Source organism: Aotus nancymaae, unplaced genomic scaffold (assembly GCF_030222135.1).
Source record: "Aotus nancymaae isolate 86718 unplaced genomic scaffold, 86718_ANA_hifiasm-v0.15.2.pri h1tg000008l, whole genome shotgun sequence".
NCBI classification, from domain to species: Eukaryota; Metazoa; Chordata; class Mammalia; order Primates; family Aotidae; genus Aotus; species Aotus nancymaae.
This window is the reverse complement of record NW_026988419.1, coordinates 12,344,468-12,365,731: the sequence shown is the minus strand read 5'-3', so window position 1 is coordinate 12,365,731 and position 21,264 is coordinate 12,344,468. Positions and strand designations below refer to the sequence as shown.

Here is a 21,264-nt window from a genome sequence, read left to right as displayed (position 1 = left end):
GCAGAGATTAAAATTCAGTTTGTATTCCAAAGTTCTGGCTCTTAATCACTATTTTCAATTAACAAATTGAATTGAAAAGACTTTGTCAGAATTCACTGCTATCTAATGAGACATTTTTTTCCTACCAGTGCAAAGAGAGTTAGTTTATGGTTTATTACCAGAAAAAAAAAAATCTACTAATATATTAGATCTCATAAATATAACAAACCAAAAAAAGCTACATAACCAAGATAAATATTTGAACTTAACAAAATTCAACATTCACTCTCTCTGAGAAGTGCTAAAATATTGTTAATATGATATTAAGAAAACAGATCTAATATCATAGTTAAATTATACCCACTAAAATTGGCCACAGGGATGCTCACCATCTACCCTATTATTTATTACTGGTCTGAAAATTCTGACCAATGTTGTAACATAAAAGTTAGAAATAAGAGGTTTAATTTTTTAAATAAGAGAAAAATACATATATACTTGTTTGCAATGGAAACTATTTGCTCTCCAGAAAACCCTGGAGAATTAACTGAAAACCTATTAGTATTCACAAGATAGTTCAATAAGAAGATTGGATGTAAGATAAACATACAAAAATCAATAGCTTTCCTGTAGATCAGTGATAACGAGCTAGAAGATATAATTGAAAATATTGGAAAACTCAATGGGTTGTGTTTTTTAATCATTATCTCTTGTAGAAGTCAACAATCCTTTTTGGAGATGGGTTCTTTTTAGTATATATATATATATATTTGAGACACAGTCTTGCTCTGTCACCAGGCACCAGGCTCGAGTGCAGTGGCGCAATCTCGGCTCACTGCAACCTCTGCTTCCCGGGTTCAAGCAATTCTCCAGGCCTCAGTCTCCCTAGTAGCTGGGACTACAGGCGTGCGCCACCACACCCAGCTAATTTTTGTATTTTAGTAGAGATGGGGTTTCACCATGTTGGTCAGAATGGTCTCGAACTCTTGACCCAGTGATACTCCCGCCTCAGCCTCCCAGAGTGCTGGGATTACAGGCATGAGCCACTGCGCCCGGCCTCTTTTTAGTATATTTAGTTTTTGAAGTTGCAATAAGTTACGATTTTTATACGGTAAGAGATTCTCTTCAGTAAAAGATTTTATGTTTCTCTATAAGAAAGATCTAACTATGCTTTTTAAAAGTTTTAAAAATTTTTAAAAATTTAATCGCTGAAATTATAGTGTAGGATTTTTGTCATATGCAGTAACCATTTAAAATTATTGAAATAGTTGTAGCTACAACATTTTGTAAAAGAGAATCCCAGAATCATGTATGAAGGCCAGAATAAATGAGGTACTTGTGCTTATTTTAGTTAAGTTCACTAACCATTTTTTGTCCTATGGAAGAAAACTTCCGAAAGTAAGATCATTTGAGACCATTCAGTGGTTGATTCCAAATCTTTTAAAAATGCTTTTCATTCCTGCAAAGATAATGTTTTCATTTTCCATCAACATGAGTTTTTTTTTCTTCCAAAAATAACCACTCTAACCATGTTTTACTGTATCAGTGCTAATTTTAAACTCTAGGATACAAACAGAGAGGCAGTTCTAAAAGAAAAGATTTGAAAAGGAAACCTGAATATTCAAATATTACTTTCAACTGTAATTCTTTGCTGGCACCTCCTTAAAGAACACAGTAATGAAATCTCAATCTCTCCCATTAGTTAATTAGTACTTTTGCACCTTAAGGACTGGAAACATTACATTGTTAATTATCTACAAGTCCATTCTCAAAAACCAGCGGCTGCTTATGTCTTCTTTTTCTTATGCATAGGTTTACACAACCCCTATAGAAATAAACAAGCCTATCAGGCATTCTTCTCTAAGCACAGGCTAAATATTACAAAATGGAGTGCCCTAACAGCTAAAGGTGAATTCAGTCAACTAGCGCCCTTGTATTGATCTCTTATTCCACCCAACACTTTTCTTCTAATCCTCTCCATAATTACATGAACTGCTAAAGCTTTCCTGAAGCTGTCAATTCCTCTTGCATCTATTTTCAAATGGCCAGCGGAGAAGCGGTCTGGGCACTAGATCAAGCTGTCAATGTTCCCCACTTGGGCTACTGACAGTCCTCTTGAAGCCTCCTGGCACCTCTGTCAAGGGCCTCCTAGGGTTCTTCAAAACTCTTCTCCCTTGGAAGAGAGCGAGGAGGGTAAAGGAGCCAGAAAGGTATTGATCCATTCTTTTAACATGCTAATTTGCCTGGGACTGCTTCAGCCATTGCCAAGCTGGGCACTTCAAAAGGAAACTGTTTTTCAAAGTGGAGATGTCTTTTTCAAACACTTAAATCTGAAAACAAATGAATGTAAGCCTCAAGTTCACAGTGCAAAGCAAGAGGGGTTGGACAAACACAAACAGGATAGCTAACATGTAAAAAGATGTCCTAAAATTGATTGATGAATATTGACTGAGAAATTTGAAAGTCTGAAATGTATTTTAAATGTCTAAAGCCTGTGAATGCATCATAACCAATTAGGATGTAACCCTATTGAGTTACATTAATCTATGGGAGAAAAATTAAGGCTGATATAATTAAACTGATGTAACACATTAATAACATTGATATTGATGAATACTTGGGTCTCTCCATAAGTGATGAAAATGGAAAATAAAACTGATTGTTCATTTAATTGCACCTCTAACTGGCAACACATCATGAGGCCAGACAAGAAAAAGGAGGAGTTGGGGAATTGCCACATCATAAAAGTATCTTTGTTTACTGCCTTTGTTATCAGTTTATTATTTCATCAGTAAAACACAGTAGAGATAAGACTACAAGACATAATTAAGGGTCTAAAGATTGCAAAGTATTAACATATTCAGAGTTTGTAAAATTAATTCATGAAAAGCAAGGATTTGCTCGTAGTTTTCAGGTTCAGGTATTTCTGGGGATCTATTGTTAGTTGTGAATGGTTATTACAGGAAGAAGTCACATAAAAGAGACGGCTGCAATCCTAATGAAGAATCCACTGTGGAAAGCAATAGCTGGGAAACGTGAAGTCTTAAATCCGGGAAGTTCTTAAGGACAAAAGCCCAAGAGAAAAAGCATTCCTAACTGAGCCGAGTCTTAACTGATCATGAGGTTGGCCCATATTTACCTGCCATGGTATTATGGGAGAAAATCAGTATTCTGTTAACCTCTGACCCCTGGGATCTGAGACAGACAAAGGCCCAATCTGGAGCCCTGGGAGAACATAACCAAATGTCAAACAGCAGGGAAGCGATTGTTACAGAAACATTTGGCTTGGGCACAGGCGGCTTCACTGGGGCAAACTGCTATTCACAGAAACAAGCCATGAAGAGATAACGCCATAAAATATGAACAAAATGGAACCTTTTTTGCCTTGCTTCTAAATTATTAGCTTTATGGGACTTCATGCTGAACAGTATGAAAAAAAATCCAATTTGCTTTGAAGCGCATTAGTCTGTCTAACATCCTAATTATTGTTTACATTGCCATTTGCCTTCTATTAAGAATTGAATAATTACCCAGCACTTCATAGTTTAAAAATACAAGCAAACAGGATTATCTGGGTAATTAAGAAACTGTACCACAGCTTTGTACTGGTGTGGAAAATATCTGTAAACGGAAAGGAAATGATAATTATCAATCAACTTACTTCAAATGGTATTTCAAGGATTTTGAGCAATTTGAGATCTGTAACTTATTAAGCAGAGGTTAGTAAGATCACCTTTGAGAAGTGTGGGTCTGTGGAAATCCATCCTGAGAAACAAGAGCCAGATAAGCAGCTGAATTTTCTCATCTGCTAATGCCACCAGAGAACACACCATGTTCAGAGCATTCTGCTGCTCTTTAATCCCAATAATCCATCCCAAATGAACTTTGAACAGCATCATCAAACTTTGTCAGATCATGTGGAGCAAAACCAAAGCTCTTTCCACATTTAGATGTTGTTTTAACTGACCTTGCCTCCACTTAATTACACAGCAACGTCTAGCTATGCCCGTTTTCTGCCTTGTGAAATTAGTTTGAACTCAAGTCTAATTGAACTTCAAAAACATTTCATGCAAAGTCCTCTTCTTCTAGTTTATAGAATGCATATACGATCATGGCCTTTCAGAAGGCAGTGCTGGTTTCAACCAGTGTTAAGTTTGTTGGGTAAAATATGGAGTACGATTGCTTTCCCATTCTAGAAGGAATAAAGCAAAGGTTAAAAATTAAGTAAATCCAGAGACACTGGAGGGAGTAGGGTGGGGGAGACAGGAACAAAAGACAATATTCAACCAAAAGTGAATCCACAAATATAATAAGGCACAGAATTATACCCAATACACGTTTCCAAGGATTTTATCTGGTGACATAAGTAAAAATAAGAAATTTTAATTGCGATTCTAGGTATGAAGATTGATGTATTCGTTCATAGATGAAGAAACACAGATGAAAACCCCAATGGTGATTTGTACATCATAAACTCTCAATATCTACTTATTGATGGCATGAATGGATTCCAGCCCATTAGTGACCTAAAGCCGTTTTTCAGAACTTCCTGAGATCTGACGATTCTTTTTCAAAGAATTGTATCTTCTTCCTTTACAATTTTTTAAAGCCCTTTGTTGGGACACTTCTGAACATTCCTAGCATAATCTGAATAGTGCCATCCCCTCCCACCTCAAAGAACAGCAAGATTCCAGCTGAAGCTGTCACTAAACAGACAAGCCAAGGGATTCACCAAGGCTGGGTTCCTTTTCCAAAGGTCAAAATGAAATGAGCAGCAGGGACTTGGGTTGTTTCGCATGGGGCAAAGGGGCTGGAGAGTGACAAAGTCAGTCACACTGGGGACAGAGGGTGCATAAAAAGAGCCCTGTGCAAATAGTCACCTCTCTGCCTCCCACCCCCAATCTCTGGAAGCATTCAAATCAAAACTGAATTAATTTGCATGGTGTCTAAATCATTGGGTTCTGCATAAACAGAAGGAGATCTTGGCTGGAGTTTCCAAAGGAAGCCCTCGTTGCCTTTGTGAAAGGGGGAAATGGGTGTGCTGTTTTGCATGAGGGCGAATACAGACTATGCAAATGAAGAATCTGCTGCCTGGAACTGCAGGGCTGGGCAGACAGCTGACGACCTGCATTCACCCAGAAAAGGCTGGGGTCTCCAAAGGGAGTTGTAAGCAGTACCAACATGTGTGTTTCCCAGGAAAAAGAAATAGACCCTGAATATTCATAAAATGTCCATTTAATTATGGGATTCTTAAATACCCTCCAGAACATGGAACCAAGCTATCTCACCTGTTCTCCTCCCCAAAACAGCTCAGAGATACCAGCTGTAATGGGATACAGGGAGAAAGGTTTTACACCTTAAGTGGAAAAGATAGTCTCTCAGGGTGCAGGGGACAGCTGAGGCCTTCTTTAATCATTCCTTCTCACAAGCAGAATAAAACTAAAGGGAGCACTGAGCCATGTTATTGGACACAGATAACCAGTTTTTAAAAAGCCAAGAGCTATAAATTGCTGCCTAATTTTATAGAAACATCTAAAGGGTTGAGTAAATAAAATGTCATTCTTTTAAATTACCTAAGTCTCCCAGATCATGAAAAACTTTTCAGAGCTTTCTTATTTCATTTTCATTTTAAAACCTCTCCATGACCTGCGGAAGTGCAGACTGTGTTACCTCCCAAAGAAACTCAAAGGTGATGGACCAGGTGCCGTGGTTCTCAACCTTTCTGGTCTCAGAACATCCTTACACTCTGAAAACTCATCGAGAATGTTTTTATTTATGTGAGTTATAACTACTAATATTTATCAGTATAAATTGAAACTGAAAAGATTTTTAAATTACTTTGTATTCATTGAAAAATAACAATAACTCATTACATGTTTATGCAAATATTTTAATTAAAAAAAAAAAAGACCACTGTTGTCCAAAACAAAACTTACTGGAAAAAGTGACATTGTTTTGTGACTTTTTTTTCATATTTCTTGCATATCTGGTTTAATAGAGGACGAGAGTACAGTAGTCTCCTCATACCCGTGATTCGGCTTTCTGTGCTTTTAGCTACCAAAGGTACAGTACAGTAAGATATTTTTGAGAAAGACAGAGAAAAAAAAGAGAGAGACTATATGCAAATAATTTAAAAAAAATAGTGTTATAATTGTTCTATTATTGTTGTTGGCATTCTCTCACTATGCTTAATTTATTACTTAAACTTTAGCATAGGTATGTATGAATAGGAGGAAACACATGTTTAAGGCTTTGGTGCTATCTGAGCTTTCAGGCATCTACTGAGAGCCTTGGAACAAATCCCCCAAAGTTAAAGGGGACCACTGTATTTGCTTCTGTATTCAGTTTAACAACATTATCATACATCATAATGTTGGCTTCTGGAAAACTCCACTGTTCACTCATACAAAAAATTGGAAGAAAAAGGCAAATAACATCTTAGTGTTATTAAGAAAGTTTTGACCTTGCAGACCTTGCAGAAGGGTCTTGGGGAACATAGCTGGACCACATTTTGAGAACCACAGTGACTTGGGGCACAGAAGACTGAATCAATGTAAACAAGACCAGCCATTTGGTACCATCCCTTCACTCCACCCTGTATTTGTCACCACTGTCTCCTCAAAAAATCAAAACCAACCACACAAAAAACTCTACTCTGGAACCTAAATGAAATGGTTTCTTTGTTGATCAAACAGCCCATAGTGTCACCATATTTCTGTCTAACAACAATAAAAATAAGAATAACAATTTTAACTTCTAAGTGTTTAATGATTCTAGGCACTGTGCCAAGCCCTTTATACATTCACACATATATGTGTGTCATATATAATAACATACTATTGTCACCAATTTATAAATGTGAACTGGAGGTTAGGGAAGCTAAGTTAGTGTCTACAATTGCACTTCTGGTTAAGTCCTCAACTCCAACAGGAGTTCTTGGCCATTTTGTGCTAACTGTATGTTAACTTCATGTGCTGCAGAGAATTTTGAAGGTTCAGATGTAAAGAAGATTCATAAACATAATTTAAAAAGGACCCAATTGAGCAGAAATAATGAACAAGGAACTCGTTAATACATTGGTCACATGCAAATATTTTAATATATCATGTTGACTCCATTAAATGTAACTTCACCAAATAATTGTTCTATATGAAACACGCCACTACTTCTTATACATCAATTCATTCATTCACTCATTCATTCAATGGACATTTAATGAAACCTCGTGTGTTCCATATTCATCACTGATGTTACTACTTTGGTTATGCCTAATGTACCCCTCAGTGACATTGTCATAAGGAAGTTCTACTAAATTCATATGTCCAAGATAAAGGCATAAAAATAACAAAGCAAGGTTAATCATCCAATTTAAACAAAAATATACATGTATGATTACAAATTAAACTGTTAGTTTAAAAATATCACCAGGAAATACTGAGACAACCTACCAACAAGGAAAAGACTGAAGTATGGTATTTTATACTACAGAATATTAATCTTCAATGAAGGAGAATTAAGAAAAGCTATATTCTCTAATATAGAGTGATATCTATGACAGTCGAGCCTCATAAAAACAGGATGACAATTACAAGGATGATTCCATCTATTATTTTTAAAATATATGTATATGGCTCTATCTGAGTTGCCTGCCAAACTGTGAAAAATGGTAACATGTAAAATGTTGGAGTAAGATTTTGAAAACTGTGTGTGTGTGTGTATGTCTGTGTGTCTGTGTATCTGTGTATGTATGGGTGGGTGTGTGGGGGGGGGAAGGAAGACATAATTTTTACTTAATGTAATTCTATACTAGAAATTTATCTGACAAGCATGTGGTACTTTGGTAATGTTAAATTTACCAATTATCCCCCTCCCCCAATTTAAGTAGTAAAGTTCAGTTATGTGAAAGTCAAACTTATATCATGACCACCTCTGCTTTGCACAGCGGTAACTGAAAAACCACTTAATAAAGCTTTTTCCTAGAGGCTCAAGTCTTAACAGAATAATTATGTCTTAATTCACTTCTGAAAGGTCCAAGAAGCTCAGTTAGGCTAAAATAAGTCATCAAATCTTGAATACCATATTCAAAAATCCCTAACTGAGATAATTCCTATGTGATGCTTTGGTGAACCCCAAATAGAGCCTATTGCACAATTCACACTCACAAAGGCAGCCTGGTCACACAAAGAAGAAAAAATAAAAAGAATAACAGAAAAAGGACAATAATTAAATGCTGCTCTTCTTATAGATAAAGAATTACGTTTTTCAATGATCACAGCTATGCTTCAAAGCTGGAGATAAAAGCGGCCTGTGTTCAAGCAATTGATTCTTAATGGCACGATTCAAAGGTAGAAGAAAAATTTCAAAAGTGCAAAGGATATGAAGCAGCATCTCTGTGAACTAGAATTTAAATACTTCCTTTCCATTACTTCTTTCTCCTAAGCTCCTTCTCTAGTATATTTGAAAAACTAATCATTTTTTGACACAGCTCTCGCCCTCTTTTCAGATCACAAGCTTGTTATTTTAAAACCATTGGAACATTTCTATCTTATTCTTTCTTTCAGAAGCTTTTAATATGATACCTTTTGCTGATATGAATATATTGTAATATTGATAACCTCAAGATACAGCAAAATTGTATAGTTCAGCAAGGCTTGATTCTTACCTAGCTTAATTTTGTGACAGTTGTAATTATTTGGCCTTGAGTGACTCCAAAACAATGTTTTCTTTGTATTGGTATTATTTTTATATGTATGCTCTGAAAACTGCTGATTAATATTTCTTACAGAGAAAATCTGGAGCTCTCCTTTCATTTTTCAGCTTTTTAATCAGGCAAAAAAATAAGCTAATAAAGAAGCTTTTAGGCCGGGTGTGGTGGCTCATACCTGTAATCCCAGCACTTTGGGAGGCTGAGGTAGGAGGGTCACTTGAGGCCAGAAGTTCAAGACCAGCCTAGGCAACATAGCGAGACCTCATCTCTTATATTAAAAAATAATAAAAATAAATTTTAATTTTAAAAAGAAGATATTTTCCTCTCTTCCTTCTACTTAATATTTCTAAAGCAATGAAAACAGTCCTGTAAAACATCTGAAATATTTCTTCAGTAGGGGCGTATCTGTCTAGAAGGAGATGTCTGAAGTGGATTTTGTTTCCTTTTTCCAACAGTCTGTTGTGGCCTGGAAGCTGGACTAACTGGAATCATTATATTACCCTCTGCATCCAATCAATAGGCAAGTTCAAAGGGCTGCTAATTCCTGGTATACATTCTCCTTGAGAAGATGGGTAAGTAGCTCACACACATTGTTGTTCTACTGAGGCCAAGCCAAATCATTTCAGAAAATGTTATTCAAGAGCAGAATGAACTTGCAGCTGCTTCAGAAGGCAAGCCCACCATCTCCCTGCCCTCATCCTTCCCCTCCGATAGCGTGTACTGCTGGGGGTAGGAACTGCAAGAGGAAGTGTAGTTCTGTCCCCAAGGGCCTTTGACGACTCCAGTGGATGATCAGGGTTAGAGTCAAACAACAGCACACCCCAGGCCCCCACCCGCCCTGCCCATTTTTGCCCAAGGATCCTTTGTCAAACATTTAAGATCTTAATCAATCTTCACTCTGACCTCCCGGACCCCAAGGAAGATGGATGAGGAAGGAGGTGACCTTTCACCTGTTCTTCTATTTGTCCTGCCACAGTAGAACCATTGAAAAGACAATTGGGGAGGAACCTGCTGCCAAAGTTCTGAAGACTTGCCCAGTTTTCCTTTATATTCTTTCTTAAGCTTTCTTTTTACCCTCTTTCTTGTCCTGCCCACAAGTCACTTTTCTCTCATTCAAAGAAAAGTTCTCTTTCCTACCAAGGAGGAAAAAAAAATGACATCCTCCAAGTAATATTTTCAATACCAAGTGTAAAAATGTATATTGTTCTTTGTTAGGGCAAAGGAGAGAGATGCTTCCTATCCTTAGCCTTGATGTCAAAGAGTGGTCAGGGGATGGATTTCCCTTTTTCTATTTCATCGCAACACTCTTAAAAGTCAACAGCTATGACCTTGGGAAGAGCACAGTGACAAAAGAAATGCTAGTATTAAATTGTTGCATGATCTAGAAGGTGACTTCTCCCAGTCTTACTGCCCCAAGTCCTCATCACAAGTCTGTAAACTAAATATAACTATTATCATCCCATTTTACGAATGAAGGAACCAAGGCTCACAGGGCTTAAGAAACATGCTCAAGGTCATCTAGCTAAATGACCAAATTCATAAATCTTTCCTTGTCTCCATATTCTTTCCACTGTACCTGGGCGCTACTCTTGATGCCTGAGTTGATGTCAAAGATAGGGCCAACCATTTTTATTACTCCAAGACTTTTACAGTCTCCAGTGATCTTTTCAAAGTCTCACTCAACCTTGGAATCCTTTGTCATTCAAGTTTTTTCTTACCTAACTTCATCAGAAATTTTCACATGGCAATAATAGAAACAAGGAATCAAAGTGCAGGTCTTGTGCAAAAAATGTCTTGAAAGAGTTAATCATTTTATTAGCAGAAAAAAACCCAAAATAACAAAAACAAAAGTAAAAGCAAAACAAAAACAAAAAACAAACTTGGCTGACATGCCTGAAAGCACTGAAGTTTCTCAAAAACGACTTAATCCATCTTCTTCTTAATATCTGGCCTCACGTAGGAACAGCTTGCTCGGAAGTGGGCTAGATGTGAAACACTGAATCTCTCCCCTTCGAGGAACCACATGATTAACTAGATCCCCAAAACTGTTTCCATAAAGCAAACCAGAAAAATGTTCAATTGCCTTTATTTTCACTTTGCCCACCATCTTTTTCTCTTTTCTTTCTAATTTTGGTTGTAAAAATGTCAAGGAGTGTCACAATGTAGCAATGTGAGTTACTGGGCTCTGTGACAATTGAAAATCAATGACATTAGATACGCGAAGATGTACTAATGCTAAAAGAGTGAACATTTTATCAGGAAATGGAAGGCAACATATATATTTTTAAAATATAAGAATATTGACATGTGAAGATGTGCAGGTCCTGTCTTACAAAATGGAAACGGTAGAATAATTTACTCTAAAATGTGACCGGAGGTCACAGCTCTGCTCATTTCACTGTTCCTGTTATGATCATTGTAATTTAGTTGCCAGTAACAATGCACTCGCATATTTTCTTATATTAATGCCAGGATATACTTTGGGGTATCAGTTCAATACAGCTCATCTCGTAGTTGCTAAGAGCAAACAAAATATCGAGGCATTAATGTTTATTTTTAAAAAACCTTAAATTCCAATTGTAAACTTTTAAATTTACACGTTTCCTTTTGTTGTTGTTGTTGTTATTTTTAACTCTGGGTCGACAGAAAAGATAGCCACTCTTTGTTCTATTTACAGTGAAATGAAAGAACATTCACTGCTAGTTACTCCCAGAAATAACTATAGCCAAGCAGGAATGGCACCTCAGAAAAGCATAAACTATGAAAAAAGTAATGCATAACTTTATGACACCAAATCACCAAAAAATGCAATTTTCTTCAGGTTATAACTGTGGATTTTCAGTCAATCAAGTGGATTGTCCCATAGTTAATCCCACCCTGTTATTAAGATGGTTGAAATGCCAGACAAATTGTTTGGCAGTCAGTGATTTCAGGCTCTTTAATCACCAAATCAGATGAACCATGTGGCAATGCCATCTATAGCTCAACAATTACCTGGAGAAAAGACTAATCTGATTGTTCCATAGATGAGACCAGAATTACATTCTAACTATTTAGTAGTAACCATAACGGGATTGGCAGCCGCAGGCTATTGATAACTACTATTATAAAAACAAATACCAAGCAAGGCAAAAACTTGGAATAAAAGACTTTTTTAAGTCTTATTTCACGCATGACAAACAATCCGTATACATAGGAATTACTCTCATCTCTTACTCAAAGTTTCTATAAAGCAAAGGACTTTATAAACTCCCCAGTATTCTGACAGGAAGGGTAAGAAGGTAAGAGTAAATCGCATACACTGAACCTTAGGTGAGAAAAAAAAAATCTGCTTAGTAATATGGTAAGTAGTAATTAACATGATAAAAATACATAGATTTCTTCAAAAATTCGATAACTGGAATCAATAACAAATTGGGTCACAATTTGCTATTGCTTCTGACCACAGATCAAATGAGAAGACTCCATTGCTACATTATCACCTCCCCAGAGAAATAAAGAGGGCTTTCGTCAAGATTAATTTCATTTAGAGACCCCATCAATGGGTGTTCAGGGAACAACAGAATGAACTTGAAACGCTGTCACTCCACTTTGTTGGGCCACATCTCCACCCATCCACAAGGCAGAAAAAAAAATTGGACTTTCTTCACTCAATTTTAATCAGTGGGAGGGAATGGGAACAACTTTATCCCAATTTCACATTTAGATCATTCACTCACATATGCAGAAGACAAGAGATGTTTACAATCTTTGTCATTTTACCAAGTCCATAGACAGGAAAACTGTTACTCAAAAATATGTCCGCCCTCTTTAAGTAAGGATCAATCAAGGCCGTTTCTTCAGCTTGTTCATTTACATTTCAGAGGGCGCATCAAGCGGGTTCAGACCTAAGTGCCTGTTAGCAAATGTGTTTGGCTTTGTGCTGATTACAGCAGCATCATTTATTTTGTCAGTATTAGAAACGTCTTAGCCTTGCCACCTGGAGCTATAGCACTTACTCATTAGACCCCTATGTCCCACCACATCCCACAGGGGCTGCTAATTACTGGCTTTACTCCATTTAGTCTCATCTCTGATTTAATTACTTGCACTAAGCCCCAGTGAAAAAACTACAATATGTCCCCTCTTACCTTGGCATTCTCCGCTCCGCTCCTCATGCCCGGCGTTGCATAGGCAGTTGCCAATGGGTACCAGCCATTCACCATCTGCCCCACAGTACATTTTTGGCACATCCTTCTCTTCTGAGTTGTTGACACAGGAGCCTCGAACTTCCACCAGGGAAGACGTATCGGCCCCTGTAATGGTGTCGGGAAACTGGGCCAGATTGCGGACTGTGAGTGGACACTTCTTATAGAACACACGGACTGATACTAGGGCGATGCAGGCCCCAACATCCTGAAAAGCCAGGTAAAACCCCTTTTTGCTCAACGGTCCTACGTCCCGAATCTCGGTGTTCAACTTCATGATTCTGTCGCCAATGTCCACTTGGGTGAAGCTCTCATCAGCAGCAATGGTGTCAATTTTGGCAAATTGGCTCTCTCTGATGAAACGCTCTTTGTCGTTGTCTGATTCGTAGTAGTACAAGTTAAACGTCTCCTTGCAAGTCCCCATGACACCCGGAAGACTATTGCAGTCCCTCAAGGTGAATTTAATCTCAATATATACCCTCTGAGCCCCTTCACGGGTGATCCAATCAGTTCGTAGCCAGTTATTCTGGCTGGGTTCCATCACGTTGCAGACTTGATAGGTTCGGATTGGTGTATTTTTTTCATCCATGATACTCACTTCCTCCCACTGCAAAGATCCAAAGCAGATGTATCAGCTACAAAGTTTCATCATGCAGTGATTTATCAATCCCATTTTATTCTCATGGGACACCTGATTATTTTTCTTTCAATAATGAAGCAAACTACTGAGCACCAATCATCACTAATAAAAGATCTTATGGGAGATAAGATAATATTTTACTGAGGAAGTGTTTTTTTTTTTTTCTTTTTTTTAATAGTTTCAATCTTTTGCCTGAAATCCAGAGGCAATGGTGGATTTACTGCTTGTGAGTTCTCAGCGGTTCCTTGTGGTGGTCCAACGACCTCAAATTCACCTATTACAACAGCTACAATTTCAAGTGGCAACAGTTCAAATTTACTCATAAATGAAAAACTAGTATGTGTATTGTTTCAACCACTGAGCAGAGACCTGCAAATTAAGGGCAGGAAGAGTAGAGCTTGCCAAAGGAAGACAATTATCAGTTAATTAGTAGTGCTACTGTCAGAACTTTGCTCTCTAATACCTAAAAAAAAAAAAAAAAGGCAATTGATTTTTTTGGCACCCTCACTATTCCTTAAAGGGGAAAAGAAAATCCCACCGTTCTGGTTTCAGTAATCCTAGGAAGACAGGGAGTAAATTTTAAGGTTGGATTTCTCAAATATGCTGTCATTTATTACAGTAGACAACTTTTCAAGAGTGTGTATTCAATTAAAAAATTTCTACATGTTCTCATTTTTAAAACAGACAAATTTGCTTCTAACTCTTCCATGGACATTAAAAACAAAATAGCAAGTGGTGTTTACGACTGAAGTCTCGATAAAATGAAAGGAGATAGTATCATTTTCTTTGCATTTCCTAACATGAAGAATGTAATGGTAGGACAACTTGAATTCAGCAGAATTCACTGTGATTAAAGTAATAATTTCACTGTCATTATAGCTTTCAAAAATAATCTCAAAAGCAGCAAAACTTTTGGGGCTTCTACTAGGCTGGTAGGCAGCCTCAAATTTTTCATTAACATCTACAGCAGTGCATTGATATAGATCTGTTATAAATCAGCTTAAGTATCTAACAAACACATGAACATAATTAGAAGGAACAAAAGATAGTTTTAAAAATATTGTATTCTGTAATAGCTCCACTTAAAGCTCCATGCAGTCCAATGAAGTACATAGATTCGTAATGTATCTTTTAACGGGTTTCCCAACTGTGCACTGGAAAACTCTTAATAGATGGAAATGTTACTATGTGGCGGTCCATAAGGCGTAAAATTCTGTATCATTTTCATCTGACACCATTATAAAAGTTGAAACTGGGAGGGGTAAGTGCCCTGTGGTGATGAAAATTTCTTTTTATCCGGTAAGCAATAAAATCACCAGTAATTTACTTATTTTAGGAAATTCATGTAAATCCAAAAATAGATTCCCATCTTCAAAAAAAACCTACTCAGCATGTTTCTCTTCTCAGAACAATGGGAATATGGAAAAACACATTTATCAATGAAAATGAAGGCACATAGGGTATCTCCACAGAGTTCATGCAGGATAATTCAGGTCTAATGTGAACTTTTCAGCTTGAACTTAATTGTCTAACCACATTGATCAATTCACCAGAACAGTGACAAATCCTCCCCTAGTTTTATATTTTATAATCAGTGTCATTGATTCAATATACTCTTTTAAATGAATAGTACCAAGAAAGTAGCTTTTTGTTACAATGATGTTATCAGGAGCCAACACTTTCCCTAATTCTCAAGTCTTGCTTAGTGTTCTTATAAAACAAACAATGGATTGTCTCTGATTCTAATGCATATTTTCCTTGGTGGTATTGTCAAATCAAGTTTGTTTTTTTCTTTTCAAGCATACCACCACCAACAACAACAAATAAATGTCATTATCAAATCAAATTACTATCTCAACTTAACAGTGAATAAAGGCATTAAATGTCCTAACTGCAAGTAGAGATTTTAGAATGATTAAGACTCAATATGGTTTTTTACTCTCTGCTAGAAAGAACTTTTTAAAGACAATCAATCCATTCCTCATTGATAGATATCCAATTTATCCCTTTGCTCTAAGCCTGAAAAAGTCCTTTTCAATTGTAAAATCTAGAGATTAATTAAACTTTATAATTTGACACAATTTCTCAATGGCTACTGTGTATTTTGCAGAGACTAATTCTTTTATACACAAATAAAATTTCATTTATCTTACAATAATACTTAAAATGTTACATGCCTATATTTAAGGAAAAGGAAAAAAACAAACAGAACAAAACTTGCTTCTATCCAGCCCATTAAAAGTAGTGGGTTGTATACAATCAGTTTTGCATAGTTTTAAATAGACTTCAAGACAACCAAAATAAGTTTTGTGTCTAGAAAAAGTGACCAGGCACTCTTTCAGGGGCTCTGGAGAAGGAAAAAAAGCAAGATGTCTGCAGCATATTAAATTGCAATAAAAGTTTTCCAGAAACTAGATATAGACTGAACCCTAAAATGTGTCACTCCTTGCTTTCATATAGGTCACATGTATATTTAGTGAAACAAATCAGGTTCAAAATTTTATTAGATGTATGCTCTATTCAAACTTAAAAGCAGCCAGTAAGAAAAATGAGGCTCATTAAATTTATTAATACAAATACTGATACTTTTCATTCTCAATTTTACCAGCAGTTCTAATGCATTTTAACTTACCAAGGAATACCCCTGGTACACGTAGCCTGGGAAAGCCTCGCCTGAATCAGTGACCTTTCCAGAGTATAGGATTAACAATGAGTCTGACTCTCACCAAGATAAAGCTGTACCTTTCTTCACATTCAAAGGATGAGGGCAATTGCCTGCAATCAGTGGTGAATACAGCCTGTCTACACTGCCAGAGGCCTGCCAATCACTCCTCCCTCCTTTAAAAAGATGGTTTTGAGGGCAGACTAGAATATTTCAGCAGAGAACAAACCAATGGCAGTCAAGTTCAGGCAGAAAAATAGAAAGACAGGGCAATCTGTTTTATTTCACGTGGATTACAAAACCTGCTTTGCAACAAGACAGCCTAAAATTCTCCATTTTCATGATTATTTTCTTCCTTAGTCTTAGTTCTGAAATATGTCCTTGATAACAGACTCTATGAATCTTTATTTTAAAATTCTTCATTCTTTATTCAATGGACCGGTGTGGAGCCCATGCTACGTTCTAGCATTACAGTTTTTGCCTAGTAAAGACTTTTAATCTTTCACCCCTATTGCTTTTAATCAATTGACTCAGCCATAAACTATCAAGCCTGTGAAGGTAGGATGATTTGTTTACTTTTTAAAGGATTTTGAGAGTTATTTTGATTTGGCAGAAGTCAGTTGCATGTTATACTGTTTTCTTTCCAAAGCTGATTCATTCTGACTGATTATTTAGGGGGAGTAGGAGAATGTGGCTATTGACCTAGTAAGATGGAGGCAGTGAGGACAAGTGTTACAAATTCTAGAAGAAACGAAATGATGCTTTTTTCAAATCTTATAATTCAGCCTACTCAGTCCCCAAAGATTCAAGACCCCAGACGCTTAAATGTTTCCTGTTTAACACCATTAATGCACAAGCTTGGGGTTTTCTGAGACAATTTCACTTGACTGTCTCTCAGCGTGCAAGAGAACAGCAGCTGACGTAGGAGTGTGAGAGCAAGGTACAGAGCCTTTCTGCAGTTCATGCAGGTACAATTAGAAATGTCTTCTCTCTTGTATCTTTATTGATTCCTTTTTTTTCATCTGGAATTAGGACAATTGCTCTTAAATTAACCCTGTCAGGACTTCATGGCCATCACAGTAATAGGCATAAATTTTAATTTGGTCTCTGGATCATATTTCCTGTTGGTATTTTAGTTTTAAATAGGCATCTAAGTCTATGCCTCCACCAGTCTCCTAATTTTGAAACCCCTTTCTGCCCTTTTGGTTTCTAGCTCTTCCATGACAGAGCTATCCAAAGGGAGTATAGGATTTCTCCAACAAAGCGTAATTCACTTCATAGGCCACAGCAGAAATCTGACCCCCTCACCACAATCAACAAGAATCAAGCCATTAGGACTCTCAAAAAGTTGCTAATCACTCTTTTTTTACCCTTTGGATCAGAGAGCAACTCAGGACTTACCCCTCCTTCCAGAGGGCTTGCTATCCACCCAAGTTCTCCCTGAACAGATCTGGAATCCAATAATGTAACTGCAAAAAAAAAAAAAAAAAAAAGAAAAGTACATTAATTTCCAATTGCAAAAAGCCAATAACACAAAAACCATTTGCCTGAGCGTTTCCATATGTGCTGAGGGTACGCATATCCAACACTGATCAAAACCTAAACTTGGGCTCACTTACGTAAATAATCATTACTCATTTGATCTTCTCCCCCTCTTTAAATCTGCAGGTTCTTATTTATTTAACTTGCTTAGCATTTAAAATTCCATCCTAGGACTCAGTTGATTCATTTTTCTAAAAAGGATGAATAGAGAGTCTCAAGTACAATTCAAAAAGATACATACATCTACATACAGCAGTTACACTCCAGAGCAAAATCTGCATTCATCTCTGTCTGGTATCTACCAGAATTATTTGTTTTTGTAAGTTTCAGATGACCACATAACTCATCAGGGTGACAGAGCCACAAGTGAATTCTCTCTTCTATCAGAGAGTATCCTATCAAAAGGGTCAGGAAAAGGCTCTCCCTAACCTTTTCCTCTTCGCCATCAAGTAAATAGTCCCTGAATACGGTATCCGCTGCTTTTTTAAATATCAAAGTTTCAGAAAGGGGGAATGCCAGATGTGTGGAATCAGAATGCAAATGCACCCAAAGTACTCTCTCTTTCTCAAGATGTGTTGGGGGACAATCAGAGACTTGTCTTCCAGCCGTAGGAAATCACTGGCTTGAATTTTAGGTATGGAGTGCTGCCTAACGGCTTGAGTGTGCTTGTGCTACACCTAAGAGTGCGTCAAAGCTTGGGGGGAAGGGAGGACGGCCCACCCAGCTGCGGTACCCCGCTCCGGCTAGAAGAGCGCTAGGTACGGGGAACATTCAAAGGGACGCAGCGAATTCGAAACCCCTCTTTCCCACTGAGATCTGCAATCCTGGGGGTCGAAAGGCCCACCTCAAAGGAACCACTGGGTTATTAATTTGATCAGCCAGGCTGATTCTTCAGGTTGGAGGAGGGGTGGGAATGGGAAGGCCTCATCCGTGCTCATGTGCACCCCAACTCTCAAGCTACCCCCAGACCTCTGGATTCTGCCCACTTCCCCTCTCATTTCGCCTCAAAGTCAATGGAGTTAAAAATCAGTCTCTTTCCACTGGTTTTCCAGGGGAGTCTGAATTCCTGGGGTCTGTTAATGATTTTAAAATGTAGAGCCTTCCTTGGGTCGCTCCCGCCTGGAGTTCCCGCCCCACCCCCGCACCCCACCCCTCCACCGCAACCATTCTCTCTTCTCTGTCCCTAGAGAAAAGCCCGCTACATCCATTTGGATTTATGTAAGGTGGATTAGGGACACAAAGGGAACAATAAGACCCAATTTACAAAAAAAGGGAGGGAGTAGAAAGGGAGGGTAAAAGGGAGAAAAGGAAACGTGACGGGAATAAAAAGCAACAAAATGAATTAATTTTTAAGGGGAAGGTGGGGGAGGGGAAGGGAACAGACATCCCCCTTCCCCTTCAACATTAGCCTAGGGCTCTCAGAGCGTTTTTGTCTTGGGCTCCCAAGTTTTTCTTCCAAAAGCAAAAGAAAAAAAAGGGTGAAGAAAGAAAACAGTCTCTGCATCTGGGGCGAGAGAAGTCTCAGGGGACGTCCTAACAAGTGTGCGAAGCGGCCAGGAGAATGCGGGATCCAGGATTCCGCTCAGGCGAATGAATAACCCTAGGCACCTTGGGGCGGCGGCGGCCGAGGGGGCACAAGAACCACCAGAAGCCACGTCGGAAGGAGAGGGGAGATCCAGAGGGAAAGAGAGCGCTCCTTTCCTCCCAAGCGATGTCTGTGGGCAGGTGCATAAATCTCTCGGAGCCTCCGTCTGGATAGCTCTGAGTACTGGCTGCCCAGCCAAGGCTAAGTTGGTTTTTGGCTCCCTCCTTCGGAACAGAGAAAATGATAGATTGCACAGGGATGGATGGACGGATGTCTGGAGAGATGGAGATTTGAATGAATGAATGGATGGATGGATGGAGAATGGATGGATGGGCGGACGGATAGATGTATGGATGCGTTATGGATGGATGCATGGACGGATGGACAGATGGACGGAGAGATAGAAGGATGCATGGATGGATGGATAGATGCATGGACGGAAGGATGGATAGTGGATGCAGTAAGGGAGAAGAATGAGAGACGGAGCACGAGCATATGCTGGAACACAGCACGAACATACACTGTGGAACACACGCGCACACATTCAGGACACTTGCGCAGGGACATGAACAATCCTCCGCGTCCGCTTCCACGCAGGCATTCGCGCACCTACATACACGCAGTTGAACGCGCGCGCGCGCGCGCGCACACACACACACACACAGACATGCACACGCACACACAGAGACACGCACACACACGTCGCCTCTCCCTGGGTTCCTCACAAACTAAATGATCACTCCCCCCCCCACCTCCCGATACAGACACACAGGCACATACAATCCTCCCAGCACGTCCGAACCGATGCACAGAAAATTGAGCACCTAGCTGGTTCCCGTCGATCCCGCACGCTAGCTCTAAACAGTGTGCAATTCTGGGACGAAAAGCAAAAACTCGACTGAGTTCAACTTGCCCGCGGGTTCCCCAAGTCTGTGGAGTGAAGAGCTCGGGCCCCTCAGACCCGCAATCACACCTTCGGGGCGCTGGGCTTGGCGAGGAGAAAGGTGTCTGACGCCGGGTGCTAGAAACCAGGTCACTGGCGTCTGACGAGCCGCGCCACGACCACTGCGCTGCGGAGCAGGCCCCGCAGCCGGGTCCCGATAAGCGCAGGGCTCGGGAAACTTTGCAGAAACCAGAGCTCGAAAGGCTTTCGCTAGAACCCGGGAGCACCGAGCCCTCTCACTGTGCTCCAGGCTGCGTTTCCCCCTCGCCCCAGGCTGGCTCCGGGGAGGACGGGGTTCTCGTAATTTTTTTTTTTTAATCTTGGCGTTGGCTTCCGTGCATCCCCTCGGGGCGCCTCAAGCGGGGCTCGCCGGCGGATGCTGATAAACTTTGGCCTTTCGTTACAAACTTGGACAGACCCGCCGCGTGCACGGGTCACCGCCTCGGGACAGGCCGCCCGGCAGTTCCCCGCTGCCCCTTCGCCGATCCCCCCGCCCCGGCCCCCTTCTCCCAAATCAGGACACACCTCTCCTGCCGGGCGCCCCCCGCACCAGCCGGCCCTGCGCTCCTGAGGACCCCTCACCCGCGATGGCCCCTAGCTGTCCCCGACCACAGAAAGGCCGTCCCGCTCTTACCTTCATTCGCGGGGTACACCCTGGAACCGGTGACAGCGTCGCAAATCCCGAAGAGACACGAAAAGAGGGCGAAATAGAAAATCCCAGCCATGGTTCGCCGGTGCCAACGCTGCTCCTGCCGCTTCTCTCCCAGTGGAATAAATGCTGAAGTTAGGAGAGCAGCGGGCTGAAGACATTGCCAAGGGGGCGGGCCCGGCCGGTGACGCGAGCCCGCCAGTCCGGGGCCCGCGGCCAGTGGCGGCGCATATGGGGCGGTCGAGGCCCCGCCTCCACCGCGCAGGCTCCGCCCCCTCCGGGCTCCGCGGGGCGCGCGGCCTCCCGGGGCTCGAGGGGGCGAGCACGGCTCTATCCCCGCCCCCGCCCGCCGGAGGGAGCCGGCGGGATC

The 21,264-nt window shown here is 39.9% G+C and overlaps 1 protein-coding gene across 2 annotated transcripts in view; it reads right to left on the bottom strand.

Annotated features, from left to right (window-relative positions):
• The window catches only part of EPHA4 (EPH receptor A4), a 153,427-nt gene extending 132,412 nt beyond the window's left edge, over positions 1–21,015 (bottom strand). For both annotated transcript variants that reach the window (XM_012446303.2, XM_012446304.2), the window contains exons 1-3: positions 20,880–21,015; positions 17,577–17,644; positions 12,817–13,480 (exon numbers count right to left, since the gene is read on the bottom strand). In XM_012446303.2, the coding sequence (XP_012301726.2) occupies positions 12,817–13,480; positions 17,577–17,644; positions 20,880–20,970 (823 nt within the window). In that variant the 5' untranslated portion in view covers positions 20,971–21,015. The remainder of the gene's footprint in view (positions 1–12,816; positions 13,481–17,576; positions 17,645–20,879) is intronic.
• Between the last annotated feature and the right edge of the window lie 249 nt (positions 21,016–21,264).